General features: G+C 40.9%; 1 protein-coding gene across 3 annotated transcripts in view; it reads right to left on the reverse strand.

Annotated features, from left to right (window-relative positions):
• Positions 1-17,572, reverse strand: part of TRAPPC9 (trafficking protein particle complex 9) — a 474,624-nt gene that overhangs the window by 4,029 nt on the left and 453,023 nt on the right. For all 3 annotated transcript variants that reach the window (XM_015283239.4, XM_004940062.5, XM_040690620.2), the window contains one exon: positions 6,710-6,933. In XM_015283239.4, coding sequence (XP_015138725.1) covers positions 6,710-6,933 — 224 coding nt within the window. The remainder of the gene's footprint in view (positions 1-6,709; positions 6,934-17,572) is intronic.

The following is a 17,572-nucleotide window of genomic DNA, read 5'->3' on the forward strand; positions in this document are numbered from 1 at the left end:
GAAGAGACAATGTCAGTCCAGCAGAAGAGACTCAAATGGCAACTGGTGCTCTTCGGTAGTGGTCTTCACTCTATTGAGACCATCCTACCAGTTCCATTCTGCTCTCTGGACCCTGAATAACTTCCCAAGATATCATCAGGGGCCGTCCCTACTCTCCCAGGTAGGCTTGTGCCCATGTACTTTCTTTTTACTTGAATATTCACTGATAATGGGTTTTTTTTGGTCATCCCCAAACACTTCAGTGTCCATCACAATAGAGTTCAGAGCTGATTCCAACTGACTGTGACACAGCACTAGTCAGCCAAGCTGAGACCCAAACCCAAACACCAAGGAAACTCTGGCATTACATCCAGAAGCATGACTTGATTGGAATCAGGGGAAAAAAATATTAGCAAGGGACATCACTGGGAAATGAGCTGTTTGCTTCTGTTTTCTTCTGTTACAGGCTTTTTTGGACCTTCGTTGCTGGGTCCTTTAGCCAGCAGATATGTACCCCTTAGAGCCACCTGGGGCTTCTTTGCTGCCTAAAATCCTGCTCCTACACCAGAACCTGGCTACTCACAAGCGTTGGCATCATCAGAGCTGGCAGAGCCCATACTCCCTTTGGCTTTGGTGTCAATCACTTTTGCTGACCTACAGCAAACTTGTGTCAGTGTCATATAGTCCTAGTGAGTAATGAGAGCAATCATAGCTGTTGTACTGAGCCACGTCCTTGGCATCTCACCTCCTCAACTGGGTACAAGAGTGTGCCCTCTGGCATTCTGTCTGGACATGCAGAACATCAAACAGTCTCTCCTCCTGCTCCCTTCTCCTCCTGCTTGGGCTGCCTGCCTTATTTTTGCCTAACTGGAACTGATGCATGCAGAGAAGGACAAAGGCAGGCACTAATGCAAGTAATGGGTGGAAGTCAGCAGCAAATGAAGTCCCCGGTCCATTTTTTCCTAATCTAGCTGCCCCGTGGAGAAATATCTGTTAAAGCATTAATCATAGCTCTTGACAGGCAGAAAGGTTGTGTCTTCAGGCACATCAACATCAACCCAGTATCTTCATCTCTTTCAAGTTCTACCTATGTGGTAGCAGTCCCTGCCTTTATGCCATGAGCCTATGCAGCACTCATCCTTTTCTTCATTGTAAGTGGGAAGAATCAGTGAGGCAGGTAGTGGTATGTGACCAGACCTGCCTGCAGAGGGCCAGATCCAAACTGATTGCTATACTGCACATAGGACTCATTTTGAGAGTAAACAACACACATTTTGGTGTCTCTATGCACTCTAGGTATCCAAGCTCCTAGTACAGTAAGCAGACTTTTAGTCAGCGCAGCCAGTGGAGCTAACAGAATGATCTACTTGGCCAGCCTACAGTTGTCAAAACACAGACACCTCACAACATTCTGGGATGAGCTAAGGCACTGTGAGCAGTGAAAATGTGCAGCCTTGCTTTCCATTTTGACAAAGGAACTTGAGAATAGGTCTCATGGCTGCCGAAATAATAATAAATTCTTCAATATATTTGCAACTCTGTTTTCAGCCAACATACACTACCTGCAAGTTTTCAAATGGAATGTATGAAGTTGCAATGAGATGCTCAACTCAAAAATTTGGTCATGTTTCTTTGCTAGGTTTTTGTAAGACCTCTCTTACTACAGAAAGATAGTCTTCACTTCATAATCATGCCTTATTCAAGTTGTTGTCCGAAAAGCAGATATGTTGCCCCATATGCAATAAGTCAATCATCACACAATCAGAAGAGACATTGCTTCTTTATTTCAGGATTGCACAAACCTAGGTGCTCAGTGGTTTCCTGCAGATCAAGTGCATACTCTGAACTATGTATCTGCACAACATTTATACACAGAAGTTATGAATTAGTGATTTTTTGGTCCATTTTCCTCATGATGATTGATTAGTAGTTTTCATACAATCATAAGGGTTCACAGACCTTTAGTTTTACTGCCAAGCTCACAACATCCCTGAAGTATCCAGATTAATTTTCCCTTTGAGGCCTACTGACTCTGGGAAGTCCCTGGTTAAGGAAACAAAGTATTTATTCTTCTGATACCTAATACAATGGTAGCTCAGTTTGTTTTTGTCGGCCTTCAACAATGTCATCGCTTTTCCGCCGTACACACATTTGAGAAAATCTGTTTTCAAGGATAAGTACAGGAAGAATAAAATTTCATCAAGAATTTTCTGATGAACACCTTGACAACTCACTAAGAATTGCAACCGTTGCCATCGAACAAGATTGATGCATTAGTTTCACAAAAACAAGGTCAAATATCCCACTGGTTTCATGTTTTTGCTGCTTTTTTATGTTTTAAGAAAAAATATTTAAGAATTTAAAAAGTTTTGTTATTTATATACTTCAATTCCATTATATATTTTATATGCAGCCCAAGACAACTCCACTCAGTGCAGCCCAGGCAAGTCAAAAGGTTGGACACCGATGATGGGGCACACCTAGCTGTAGGCAACTGAATCACATCCCTAGGATCTATGTTAGGCTGAGACAGCTCCATGGACAGCGGACTCTTTTGCCTAATGAGAACTCAGTCAGCATCTATGGAGACACCTCCTTGTTCAGATGTCTCAGTCTGGAACTTAATCCACATAAAAATCCATAAAATGGATATATACATCTGAGCCATCTGTTTAACAAAAGGATTAATCTGAGCAAATGTAGATGTCAGACATAGAATGAAGTAAAATATTCCCTGAACTCCATTGGCCTTGGTGACGCAGTGGCCATGAAGGGATGCCGTAGGCCTTTGCACAGATGCGTACACAAGTTGGATATAACCCACTGGAGCTGACATTCACCATCCAAGTGACTGCAATGCATGACTCAGCTAATTTGAGAGAAACATAAAGACCGCATACTCATGCCTGATCCAAGCTGAATTTGTATTGCTGATTGATCTAGCAGCATGCAGGCCTGGCAGTCTCACCACCTAGACACTTTCTTGTATGTTGTCCCAGACTTGAATGATGTTACACACACACACTTGCTCAATCAAGCCACGGAGTCCAAAGAAATTTTACTATAATTCCACCAAATCCTCTGCACGTAGAACTTGCTTACACTCCAGGAAAACATGACTGAAGATTCAAGAAAGAAATCCTCCAAGACAGAAAAAAGATTACGTTTCTAGCTCTATCCTAATCCTTCCCCGATTCAGGCTATCATGTGGGACTGATCCTTGAGAACTAACTACTAATTATTTATACTGCTGTAGTACTGAGGCAACTCAGTTGGAGATTAGGGCTCATGCCAGCTACCGTACACTGCCCCCAAAGAGTTTGCAGTGAGAGCAGAAGTGCCAAGAAAACTAATTTGGCCAGATGGGCCACAGAGGGCCTGCAAGAAGTGAGCAAATGTTCGGCATAGCTCCTGAGCTGATTCAAAATGACCATCTCCTAATGAGTTCTTCCTCATCTTCCACTACCAATCATCTGAGCTACTGAGAGATAACACACCTAGGAAAAAAAAAAAAAAAAACTGCTTGAGAACGGTAATGCCGAAAGCAGGAACAACAAGAGAAGACGAATTATTGGTAGTTACAGGAATCTCTGTAGCATATATATATATATATATTTATAATATATATATTTAATTTGGCAAGAAGTAGCTCTGTCTGATCAATTAATTAGTTAAAACACTGGTAAGGAATAAGAATCTTTAATAATATGGCTAAAGTTAAACTTCAGATTGTGAAGTGAGATAAAAAATAGATAAATGTTGAAGTATTTGAATGGGTGGGCATCCCTCATGTTACCTCATGTTTCAAAACCTCACACTAAAAAAATGTATACTATCTAAATTATAACCAATGAAGTCACCTTTTCTGCTAAATACAGACATAGAAAGGTAAGGTTAATTAAATTAAAGTTTAAATTTAAAAATAAAGACTTTACTTAATTTAAAATGTATGAAAATATCTAAATATTCTCTAAAATTTTGAGCAACAGACTTTGCTTTTTGAGGTGGTATAGCCTAGCAGAGCCTTTGGGGCACAAATGCAAACTGTTGCTCTGAACGGAAGTGGGAACACGAAGAGATGAATAAGCACTACCTCCAAAAGTAATCATCTAACTTGAAGTGATAAGAAAGTGAAAAACAAAGTTTTGTGACTTCTTTACCCTTAAAAAAAATTCTGTTCATCCCATGGAGCAGTGTATGTATGCTAAAAATTCCTGTATGCATTCTTTGTCTTCCAAATAGATGCAGAAAATGGTTTGAAACTTTTTAGTCTGAAAATAACAAAAAAGAACTTGTGATTTGTCCAGTGTTAAGGCATTAGGCTTTCTAAGAAGTCAATAATTAGGAAAGCAGAAGGATGTTTTATTTTGTTTCATTTTTCCTGAGAGGTCACATTCAACTGAGCACCAATATTGTTGTTATTCCTCCATCATCACGACAACAGACCAAATTTTTAGGGTATGAGAAGTGTCTTGCTGAAATACCTGATGTTCCCACTTGTTCTTGACCACACACTACTGTTATGCCAAAGCACACACTAGTTCTTCATCCTCCCTCCCACCCGGCTCGGCAGTGCAATAAATCATGTCACCACCTCCTTGCTAGTGTCAGTGTAATGTCAGCCCAATTAGTTCAAACTGCTGACGAATGTAGTTTGAGATAAACTGGTCAACTTTGCACAGCAACAAATACAGCATCACTCCTGCAGAAGAGGGGAGGGAGCATCTTTCTGCCAAGGGGCAAAACTGGAAAATGGCAGCATTTCAAGGCACCTCCATTAAACAAGCAAAATCACAATGTGCCAGTGACCTCAGTTTATAAAAGTAATGAGCACGTGTTTAATAGCTTTGAGAGGGTAACATGGAGCTACACGAGCTGGGAATCTCATCCAAAGTCTCAGCTTTAATTTATAAAATAGAGACACAGAATCTCTTTCATGTCATCCAACTATGAGCTTCTTCAGCTTCTTTACCAGTGTCTGAGCTTCTGTCAAATGTGGAGCATGAACACAATTGTGAGTATATTCATTCCTCCCTGAAGCATCAAATGCACAAACCAGGACTTTATTCTTGCCCCCAAAACAGATGCTGCTTTCTGAAATCTTTTCTCCACTACTGAATTAGTTATTGCAGGGGATGAAAGGGCCTCTGACAGCATTAGATCCACTGTTCGTAAGAACTTTCTTCCATGATCAGGGCTCTATGCCTCAAAGAAATGTGACTAAGCATTTTCATTAGCAGCCTGTGCAGGACATGTATCAACACTGCACAATGTGAAGTACAGCACTTCTTGTCTAAGAGTAAACATTCTCTTCATTTCACCCTTTTGGATGAAAAGGAAGACAAACATCAGAAAACAACTCCGTTTTTTACTTTCTGGGTACTGTGTTTACTGTGAAAATGTCTAAATACTGAATACAGGGAATGTAACGTATGAGGAGGCTGCCTGGGCAGCACAAGAGATGTGACCCCATGACTTCTTGCCCATAGAAGACTCGATCAGAAGGTAGGAATACATGCTGACGTCTCCCTTTTCCCTCATTAGCCTGGAGGGTCAGCCCTTCAGCAGCTGGATATCCACACACTGCCACTCGCACTAAAAAACCCACATCGTCAGAAAGAGAGTCAAAGGAAGCTGCTTCTTGATTATTTCTGTTGACATATCTCAATTATTCAGCTATGAATATATGGATGCTAATCCATTAAAATTCAAGCTGATGGTTTATTCCACACTTATTATCTTCTAGAAATATTTTCTTCCCTTGGTATGTAATTGAAAAATGCGCACAGTGACTGTCCCTGTGGTTAACCTTTAATTCCTTTCTTACTGAGGTTCACCTAAATATTCAGTTTTGACAGGTACTTTTTATTAGTGATGTGAAGAGCTGGCCTAAGCAAAGGTCCTAAGCTCAATCCTAAACAGTCATCCTTCCCCTCTTGTTTATAAGTTACCAGAGATACTGCTTACTCCACTCTGTCATATTGTTCATGTTTTTCATCCCTTTGATTTTTAGTCATTGCTGGTTTTTGGGAAAGGATGCAAGAGAGAGTAGTTATATTTGAGAGCTATTTTCAGTGTTTTGCTTCACAAGCAAAAAACTCATGGACATGAAATTTCTAAACAACAATTTCAGAGAAATTTTAAAAATACAATTATTTTAAATAGGAACTTTTTGTCCCATTTTAAGCGTGGTTTTTTGCATTTCCATTTCTCTTTATTTTCATAGTAAAAATAAAGCTAAGAGATGAGGAAATGAACCAGCTCATCTTTCTAGTCATTAATGTTTAGCGGGGGTTTTTTTTGTCCTTCCTTGGGATCTAACTAAAACTGATCTGATGATTTCCTTGGCTTAGCCTGGGGGACTAATTCTCATGCAGTGAAGAGAAAAAGTTACTTAAAATCTATTACTGCGGGCAGCACTGGATGGCTCAAGGGACAGGCAATATTACACGTTTTTTCTAGGTTACTCATTCACATCTTGCCAAATCTGGAGCGACCAAAGTTACTGCCTCCAATAGTTTGTTGGTGGCTTACACTACAGGCAATTACAGTCTTAAACCATCTCAGAGATGGTTCTATCTTCCCAAGCCTACAGCACTTTTAGCAATAGCCACCATAATCATGGCATTTTCAAAAAATGAATCTGCCTTATAAAGCACAACTGAGCAATGAAACTTTTATGCAAATACACGTCATCCAGAACAGTGATACCTTCGACAGAAATACTTACAGAATCGATGTAGAAGGTGTTGGATCCCACAAAAGTGATGGCATCCTGCAGCTCATAGTTGTGCACCCCATTCTGGTAATCCTGGTAGGGTGTCATGGTGAGCGCAAAGGGTCCCACGCTGTTCTTGCTCCAGTTGGTCAGCTTCACCTGCAGTGGGACCGGGTCACCCACTTTGCAGTCCACCACCACATCACAGTCACAAAGCTTGCCATCGACGAGGATATCTGTAAAGCAAGAAGATAATTCCACATTAAGTTTGGTTCCTGCTTTGGAAACAGTATTAATTTTTAATCATTAGGAAACTTAGCTACAAAACAATAACCTAAATGAAACCAAGAGTCTGTAACACTTGAGTGGTCCAGTGTGGAGTTGGACTTGATGATCCTTTTGGGTCCCTTTCAACTCATGATATTCCATGATTACATGATTCTATGACAGTTAGCCTTAGGAAAAGGCAGTGTTGCAGTGTTGTATATGGTAGTACTGCAGGAAATGAATTGCAACAACCAGCTCATAAAGGTTTGATATCCATCCATGCTGAGAGAGCTATGAAGAAAAATGGCTATGCTCTATACAAAGGCAGCAGAAGAAATCTTTTAACCAGCTCCATTTAACCTCCTCCTAAAAGCCAAAGCCACAGACACTTCTCATGCTTCTCTTGCCCATAAGCAGCATCAGGTGAAGGGAAATTTAAACAGGAATCATCAATACAAGCTGAGGCTGGATAGATCCTGGGCTGGATGTCTACACTCACATGTTACAGCCAGAAATAAATCTTCCTGTATCGAGGTAACCTTTTGGAGCAGGATAGACACTGCCAGAATGTGCAATGTAACACATATATTATCATCCAGATAATAAGGAAAAAAAGGGATTCTGAAATTAGACAGTGATACTACAAGCTTGTTCACTCTTTGTGCTTTAATTCATATTGGGATTTCTATTTTTAACTTTCTACTTTTATTTCCCTTACTGGGATAGCAGAAAAATATATAGCCTCTAAATTGCTTACTGCTGGGACAATGACAGCCGGAGCGATGTGTCCACTAACCTTGCCATGTGCTTATACAGAACCAAAATGTTTTGTTACTAACACACTATGAAATTGCTAGTCCAATTCCCTGCACTGAAAGGGCTCCCAGTTGCGCAGTATTACTGTGTTTTTTTCAGATGAGGGTTATCTCCAATGCACTATTAATATGGGAACATTTCTATTTCACTGTGGGTTCATGTTCATAGATAAGAGAAAGCCTTGGGCACATGTAAGAAAGCATCCTCTCTGTGAATACCTATCCCCACAATCTCACATGCCCAAGAGGCATTTCCATCACTCCAGCTCTTCCTCAGTTGCCTGCCTTATGATAGACAGCATATTATTCCTCTGCCAACAGCACCACATTTACATTAGTAATATCTCCTCTTCAAGAAAAGAAACTCTTTTTATGCTTCAGGAACTCACGGAAAGTTAAACATTTTATACTGAGGTGATTCATTTTTTTTTAAAACTTTTTTTTGTTTTGTTGCCTTAGCAGAAAAAAACTACAAAATGATGCATGTTCTTGTGATGCCCTTTAGCATGGCAAACTGAACAAGCTTCAGTATAGCAACTAAAGAAAAAGAACTAGTGCCAAAGAAGAAAGTAGTCACAATGGGACATTAATTCCAGAGGTGGGATTAGCAAAACTGAAAACTCCTCATTGACCAAAGCTGCCCCATGCAGCAGCACATCCCAGATCCAAGTGGCTTGGAAGAGGAAACCCCGCAGTGCTCAAGCTGTAGCCGTCCAAATTCCACGCTGGTGTCCCAGTTGGAATGGTCCCTGTGCCAAAACCCTCCCCTTTCCAAAGGAGATACCCAGCTCATGACGGTGAGAAGGAAAAGGAGTTTGTAATATCCACTGCATTTTAGGAAAGGGTGAGAAAAACCGACTGAGGTTGGGCTTGTCTTCACAGAATCATAGAATCATTCGGGTTGGAAAAGACCACTAAGATCATGTAGTGTGATCGTCCATCCATCACCAATAGTGACCACTAAGCCATGTCCCCAGTTGCAATTGCATACCCTAATGCTGCAGGATCTCCTGCCCAACGTGATTAAACCGCTTATTGTGGGATTGCCCTGAGATGCTGGAGGCAGATGGTGGTTGTAATGGTATCCCATTACCTGGGATACACTCCAAACTTAACTGACTGATTTTTTTTTATAACAAAATTGAGTTTGTATGTGTGCATATAATCTTAGTGCTTCTCAGCTTCCGGCCTGAGAAGCAAAGTCCTGTTGCTTCTTTCAAAAGTGACACACTTAAAACAGTTCATGAGCCTAAATCAGCCTATTTTCAAGCTTCTCCCTGCAAGGTGAGTGCTTTTATTTGCAAATACATCTCTTTTTGACTCGTTCCTCCACCCAGCAGGTCCCACAGCTGTGAGAGCTCCCTGGACCAGCGTGAGCCTTCAGAAACACTCAGCAAGCTAAGTGGATGAATCTGCGTTTTCAAGCTGCTCATCAACTTGCCTTTTTAGCTTTAAAATTCAGTGCTCTGCTGTAGGAATTATAAATGAGCCCTTTGCCCTCTGTCTCCACCTTTGTAGCTAATAATAGCTCACAGCACTGCTTGTGCGAAAATAGAAAATCTAAACAAAAGGGAAGCAATTAAACCTGACTCGACCAGATTAATTTTCTTTCATATTCATAAAGAAAAAATCAATTCATTTAAGATTGATTTAAGAGTATGTGTGCACATGAGCTTGCGTACATACTGGGAGATTATTTCCTTCCCTCCCAGCACACCCTTCCTTCTTGCAGTACCGCAGCCAAGGAGCTCAATGAGATGTCAGATGAGAAAACACACACGGCTGGCGTGCAAAATACTATGGAAAGGAGTGTTTAAAAACAGTCTCCTTTCATCAGAGGGAACAGCTTGGTTTGACAGGCAGCTTCACTCCCTTCCTGACACAGAAAACATCTCATGGACCATACGGATTTGCTTTAATATTTTCATCCGTGAAGAGAGGAAAAGCCATGTGCACAGGGTCCCATTTCTGCAGATTCAGCTCAGTAACACAGATGGCATGTAAAAGCTGAGACTGCTCACACCACTGCTGTGAGAGTGAATCATTACTGGCTTCAGCATACAGGAGCTCTGAATCAGAAGAGACAGTCGCTCACACAGAAGACAGCAGTGGCCATATATCCAGCTTCCCAAGATTCAGACACAAGACAAACACTACTTCAGAAAATTAAAGGAAAGAGTTGAGTGTAAACAACATAAATAAACTACATAAGAAAGGTGGGAGTTAAAACTCGGGCCGTCACACAAAAAATAAATAATCATAAATAGAATTATAGAATCACAGAATCTTAGAATGGCTTGGGCTGGACCTTAAACATTGTCTAGTTACAACTTCTTGCTGTGGCTAGGTAGAAAAACACCAAGCAATCTCCTTCTAATTAAAAGCAAAATCCTTTTAGATATTTTAACAAGCCAACAGAATTCAACAGCCACTAGATCAGTCTGCCTGTTACCTACATCACAAGAGGGATGGGAGGCAATGATGTGAAACTAACACATCAGATTATATATTATGTCTTCCCTTCAGGATCTCAAAACTCTCAAGAAAAAGGCACAAATGCTCCTGGAGAGAAGACTGCCTCCATTCCACAGGAAAAAACATCATTTAACATCACCTGCCAAGCGCACTTCAGTTTACATTACCCAAAGGAGCAGCTTTGAAATGAATATCAAATATTATTAACATTTTGCTTTATTTACTCAGCTCATTTTAATACACATTAAGGAGTTCTTGCTACTTGGTCAAGTTTCCAAGTGAGCACTCGCGCTCATTGGCCCATTTGTATGGCAAGAGTTCCAAGTCACAGCTAATTGCATTTCCACACCGAACTCCCCACTTGACACTATGCAAGCTTAATTTTGGAAAGATGCACACAAACACACAGTCTCAATGGAAATGCATATTCCAGCACTGCTCATGCTTCTTCCTCAGGTTTGGGTTAATTTAAAAATAAAAACAGGCTGCAGAGGAAGGCAACGTTGTGTTCATCCTTACACAAAGAAATTCCCGCTAGATACTTGCTTTTACATTGGATGCTGAATCCCAGCTGATGCAGATATGCTAGCCTCTGCCATTCTCTAAAGTGGGAAAACTGGCTCAGGGCTTCCAGGAAACTCCTCACAGCAGCATGGCTTTGCACAAACAAGTCCATGAACAAAACTCCAGGCAAGGGACGCCCAATAAATCTCACACAAGTGGTAGAAGAGTTCTTCAAGCCCAGCAAAGTAAGCATTGTTTAGCTGTGTTGTGATGGTTTGGGGAATTTCAATCAAGACCTTTTTATGCTGTTGGAACTGTTCCAAAATACTGTTTTTACTCATCCTGGTCAGGAAGATGTGATCTGAGGGAGAGCAGCAGCATCAGCACTGATGTCTCCAGATAAAGTCCATGGGGCACTTCGATGGAGGAGAGCCAAAGACCATGAGCCCAAGGCAGAGCTCCTGTGGTGAAAGTCCCTCAGAGTGATTCAGTTATTCTGTGTTCACCCAATCTGACGTGCTGATTAAAATGTCTGCCCAGGTCAGCTTTGCTTCTAACTGTCCTAAAAGAGCACTGGAAAAGGATATGTGGCACTGAGGGACATGGTTAGTGTGTGTGGTGATGGTTGAACCAACCTTAATGATTCTATGCCTCTAATCTATGATTCTTCCAGCAAACGAACCTAAACACTGATTCTGTTTCCCCTGCTCACACTTGCAGTCCCTCACATGGACCAGTTCCCTTTCATTTTCCAAACCATTCATGCAAATTATTTACACATAGAGATATAGCATTGGTTACATCTGCTTGTCCATTATGAAGTCCTGCCGTATTTTCAGAGTCGAATACATCCATACAAAAGATATTTCTATGAATATAAAAACAGTGTTCCCTGTGACTCTCATCATGAAAAAGCTGAACGGTTATTTAATAACATGAGAGTCTTTTAGCTATTTGCATAAAATCTTCTGAATGCAGTTTGGATCTGCTCCTCACAGTAGCCCTCAGCATCTTTACTTGGAATAACATCCTCCTGTTCATTTGTTCACTCATCGTTATTTTCATGCAATGCAGAGCCAAATCCAACCCTTCCATAATTTCATAGCATTTGGGAGCAATAGAGCACAGAGGTATACAGATGTTGGTATTGTAACAGGTTCAAGCTACATGAGTATTTCACCTTTTCAGACATCCCCAGCCCCATTCTGGAAAGTGCTCAGTGAGTTCAGAGCCTGCTCACTCAAATCCCCCATGGACTTGAGACCTGAGAAGTTCAGCTCCTCTTTGTGTCATGATCCTTGGATAGGAATGAATAAAAACACAGGAAAACATATGCATGAACTACTGCAACCACCTGCAAGCACCGACAAGACAGAGACATACACCGAACTCGTGGGCACAGCCCTGAAAACAGGGAGGTTGGCAGAGAATGGGATGGCTGAGCATGCATGAATGTGGGCTACTGAAAGAGGCAGTTTCTTTCACAAGACCTCTGAGCTGCTCGATTCCTGGCAGACTTCCCATTCCCAAACATTTTACAATTGAATTAAGGACACTTTATTTGTTCCAAAAGCAATTAAAAAGAAAAAACACATTTAAAATATAGTTCTAGCAACAATAAGCAATTAGTCTTTGATAATTGCCTGTGTCTTCCTATTTAATCACTCTTTTGCAATGGCCAGTATGCTGATGACAGGTCCCGACTGCTCCGATTATCCTTCTTGCCAAATCGCTTTGAGTTTGTGTCTGTTCTTAACTCTGTGTTGACAGAGGATGCTGCAGGAAGGATTTTTCCACCTTGCAAAAGGATTTCTCCACCTTACAAAAGGACTTTTCAACCTCATTCATTTGGACTGAGTAAGCTTTCTTCCTCCAAATCAGTCCAGTGTTTATGTCCAATTTTAATCCCCAAATCTCTCCTCGGCAGATAGGTGATCAGCATTCAGTTTCAGCACTACTTGATCTAGGCTGTAAACATTCAGAAGTAGCACAGTCTTCCTCAATTAACTCTAACTACCAGGGTCACGCTCACTGAGAAGAGAAGCACTAACACTCCCGGTGCTCTGGGATTTGACTGCCTCCAACTTTTACTTGGGATCTTAAAACAGTAACTCTGAATGCACGCAAACCATAGAGCAGTGAAGAAGCGAGTTATTCAGTATAACCTCCCTGGTTTTGCTTGGCATTATTTTACTTTGCACTTGCCTTTTACAACAGACTCTCTCCTGCACTGTGGAGTTGCTGGCACATGGATTGCACCTGCTTGTCTCATCTCTCCTCTGGCAGCCAAGATAAATCATCATCTGGTAATTTGCCCAGTTTGCTATCAAAGTGATAACTGCTTCGGTGTTTGTATTGCTTGTGTCCAGTCATAAGCTAAATGCTTCAAGGCAGAACCCTTGAAATTTTAAAATTTTTGGAGCTTTGTGCTTCCCTGTGTGCCTGAGCTCCTTTTGACTTGTTTGAAAATATTCCATGACGTAGGCCCAGTTTGCTTAAACAGTTTCAGTTTTTGAATGTGGGCCAACCTCTTTTTATCTATTAATCACAAGCAGGTTTGCAGAAGACTCCTTTGATTATTCGCTATACCACCAGAAGATCAGGCTGCATACAGTGTGTGTCTGTAGTTGGAAAATTCACTATCCCTGGATTTCCATGGTATTTCTCATAGAACCACAGAATAATGAAGGTTGGAAAAGAGCACTAAGATTGCCTAGTCCAACTGTCGACCCATCACCGCTATGCCCACTAAACCAAGTTCTATGATTCTATATAATGCTATTTTTTTTGTACAATGGTGGCTTTGTGCAGAAGTGCCACAGGTGATGAATAACATGTGCCTTAACCTACAGCTTACTGAAAGAAAATCACCTTATTCCTCACTGGTTGCATAATGAGACTTAAAATTTCCTCTCCCTTCTGCCACCCTGCAATGATGGATGTGAGACAAACCTCTCTCTCTGCAGAGAGGATTTTTAAAGGTCTCCAGCAATCTTTGTGATAGTTTCTGACCTGTGGCTGAAAAGTTAATGGTGAAAAAAAGAAGAGACTGCAGCCCTTATGTACTCATGTGGAGCCTGTCTGATCTCACAGTGAGTTTGGTGTAGATACTACTTTGGCTGGAGTTCTCCAGCAAGTGATAAGTATGCTGACCACAGCCCATTCCCTATGGAGACAGTAGGGAGTTAATGCATACGAAGTGCTGTTTAATGATGGAAGCATAAAACTGGCTCCTGTACTAAACTCTGTGCATGCAAAGTCCAATACATAGATTTCACTACAAAATCTGCTTGTTCAAACACACCCTAGATATGGCAATATGAAGAGGAAGCATTATTTTCTAGTCAATAAGCATATAATGGTGCTCTGGACTCTTCTGTAGGGAGATCATACTTATACATATATCTCATAAATAAAGGATCATCCCTAACTGTTTTTTCCATAGACCTTTTTTTTTTTTTCCAGTTTCTATTTAAGTCACTCCTATGTGAAGCATAACTGTCATATTTGAGGAGTGTTTGGGGTTCCTGTAGGATGAAATATGCTATGTGCTGTCTGAAGCAAGAAGGAATTCAAACACAGATGAGAAGAAAGGCAAGACAGCAGGTATCTCCATGCCCAGATGTATAGACTTAGAGCAGAATACTTAACGAAAGTGAAAAAAAAAAAAAAAAAAAAAAAAGTGATACTCATTATTTAAAGAAAAATGATGGGTACATGACCCCTTTTCCATGCTTGTCTTAAAAAGGAACCATGAAATATTACAGGCGATGGCCAGGCCATGCAAGTTTCATATCCCTGTAGAGTAGCCAAAGCCTTGTACAAGATAATATATAACCTCCCAATAACAGGCAGGTAGATGATTTACCACATTTCAGCAACTGTTCAAATATGAGCACTAGGACACTGTGCTTCATCGGCTGCCTTCAGCCCAACCACAGCTGAAACGCAATGAGTTGAGCTAAAGAAGAGATATTAAACAACTCCAGGTACCAATGCCGTATCACGGCAGTTTATGAACAAAGATGTGATGCACATGGGGCTACATGGGGCTAATATCTACAGACCACAGTTGCTCAAAAGCAGAGGTGCACATTGAAATGGACACATTCTTAATGAAGGTTCTTTACACTTTAGTCACAGCATATTTCATTCTAATGGCTCTACATTGCTTTAATTGCTAGTGGATTGAGTTAAACTCTCACTAATTCCCTTAGGTATGGTTAGTTTAGTCTGCCACATGTGTATTAAGGCATGGCACAGTAATCCAAGTAGATGTGACTTGGAAACCACCAAGCCCTACTGTGGCGTTACTATGTTTTAATTCTGGTCACATCCTTCTTCTGCATCACGACCTCTCAAAATCCAGTTTAAATCCACTTAGTAAGAATCACGCTAACATACATGTATGAGGAGGTTTTGAATCATCCTCTGTGACGCAAACCCATATTCTTCCTAGTTAGACAGCGTACACTAACACACATACAGAAAACAAGGTATCTTTAAGCCTAGAGTCATCAACCACCCAACTTTTGGCCTCCCTCCGACATCTGTTAGTAATCTACTATTTGCTAACGCAGAACATGCTCAAAACTGAGCTCCTGATTTTTTCCTAAAGTCTTTTCCTTTCTTTACCTACTCAACTTCAGAAATAAAAGCAAAACCTGTCCTGCCAACCTCACCTTCCTAATTGACTAGCCTTCCTCTCATGACTCACCTCTCCAGTGTGATTAAATCCTGATGCCACTTCCTACAAAACTTCTCCAAATCTGACCTTTTTGTTCTGTCTACATTGCCAAGCCTCTGCCTAAGATCTAATTAAATTGTGAGCGCGAACAATTAAAATCTCATCTCCACTTCTGACACCTCTCAACTAGTACCTTCTTATCTACTGAAAGCCTTGCTTCAAAGATTGAACCTGGTTATGTCTGCATGGCACCTTGAAAAGATATCATATATACTTGAGTATATAGAGAGAGGGAGAGACTGTAAGCTCTTATGGACAGCAGTATTTGTGTTCTCAGTTGCCCAGTGGCACAATTTGTATGGCAACTGGAATTATGCAGACCTGTTTTCTTGAGACATCCAGCCAGTACTAATAAGAGAACTGGAAACAAAGGCAAACATCTTAAACAAAATCTATGTATATGTAGCAAATCTCAAGGTTCTAGGTGAGGCAAGGATGTGAGCACTGCACCAGTTTTCCAAATGGGACACTGGGACATTTTAGGGATGAGTTAACCTCTGAGAAACAGCAAGGAATTTTTGCCGAGCAGAGACAAATGCATGAGCTATCCAACAAGAGCCAGATGGGACAGTGACTTCCAGAGGACAGAGGAAAAATCTGATTTTTTTTTGTAAAGTTACAAAAAAATCTGATTTGTAAAGTTACAAAATCCCTACGCTGGCTCATCAGGGTGTGTTTCAATCTGCTAACTCCTCACAGGAATGAGTCTTAACACTAAACTGAAGCTAAAACCTAAGGATTTCTAGGACACAAAGGAAGTGGCTAAAGGTAAACTGGTCTTATGGAAAAAGAAAATGAAATAGAAGCAATGCTACTTAAAGGAGAACTCTTAGATCAGAGCTAAAGTAAAAGCCTAAAAACCCTTTTTTCACCATCACTGCATTTGGCAGGAATAGAGACATCATATATCACCAGAGTGATCCAGATAGGATGAAAACTTCAGGTTTAAATAAAACCATAAATGAAGTATACTGGGCTGGGGGAAAAAAAAATAAAAGAGAAAGAGAGAGAGAGAGAGAGAGAAGAAAAGGAACACTGCACTCATCTAGGGAGACTCAGAAATCAAATCCTCTCCACACCTGAGGCTGAGAGCTATGCCTTATGCTCCACCTGTCAAGTGCTGCGAAGCATTCCTGCAAACCCCCCTCCTTTTAATTGGCCATTTGGGTGGCAAAACCTTCCCTTCCTCCAAACCTGCAACCTGCTCCAGCCTGCAGGGCCGTTGGAAAAATGAGCAATGAGCAGGTGTCAAATTCTGTCCTTTTATCTACAGCTTTTAAAAGACAGATACAATTATGTGCAAATCAGCATAGTGTGGTGGCTGATTAGGTCTCTTTTCTAAGAATTATTTGCACAAGGCTCTGCGAGCAGACAGACCGGGGCTATCAGCTCATCTACAGAAGCAGTATTCTGTCCTCTCTTTCTTCTAGAGACTCACAGATGCACAAGCAGAGAATAGATATTATTAACTCCTCATCCTCCACAGCAGGCAAAGCAACAGAGAGCAGTCTGATAAGCTATGACAAAGCTGAAAAAAAATAGAAGCCAAAAGCTTTCAAAACTCCAAAGATTCATGTTGGATATCAGGAATAATTCTTCTCAGAAACAGTGGTGAGGCATTAGGACAGGCTGCCCAGGGAGGTGGTGGACTCACTGTCCATGGAGGTGTTCAAGAAGAAGGTACATGTGGAACTGAGGGATATGGTCTAGGGCAGTCACAGGCATTGTTTCATGGTTGGACTACATGATCTTAGTGCTCTTTTCCAACCTTAATGATAGTATGATTCTATGAAAACCCAGTGCATGGAACATCTGCATGGCTTCCATAGCAGTATGTGTGAAGTCATCTATTATTTTGTGGATTTATGTGCGAAGTGATGCTGACAGCATCCTGTTTACTCCTACAATATACAGACAAAACTCACCCCCAAACCCCACCACCTCTGGAACCAGATTTTTAACTTCATAAAGATACCTCTTTTTACATTATCTAAAGACCTGACAACAGAGATGTTACAAAGGTTTTTCATAGAATCACATAATCAGAGTTGATCTAGATAGTTACTC

Source organism: Gallus gallus, chromosome 2 (genome assembly GCF_016699485.2).
Source record: "Gallus gallus isolate bGalGal1 chromosome 2, bGalGal1.mat.broiler.GRCg7b, whole genome shotgun sequence".
Lineage (NCBI taxonomy): Eukaryota > Metazoa > Chordata > Aves > Galliformes > Phasianidae > Gallus > Gallus gallus.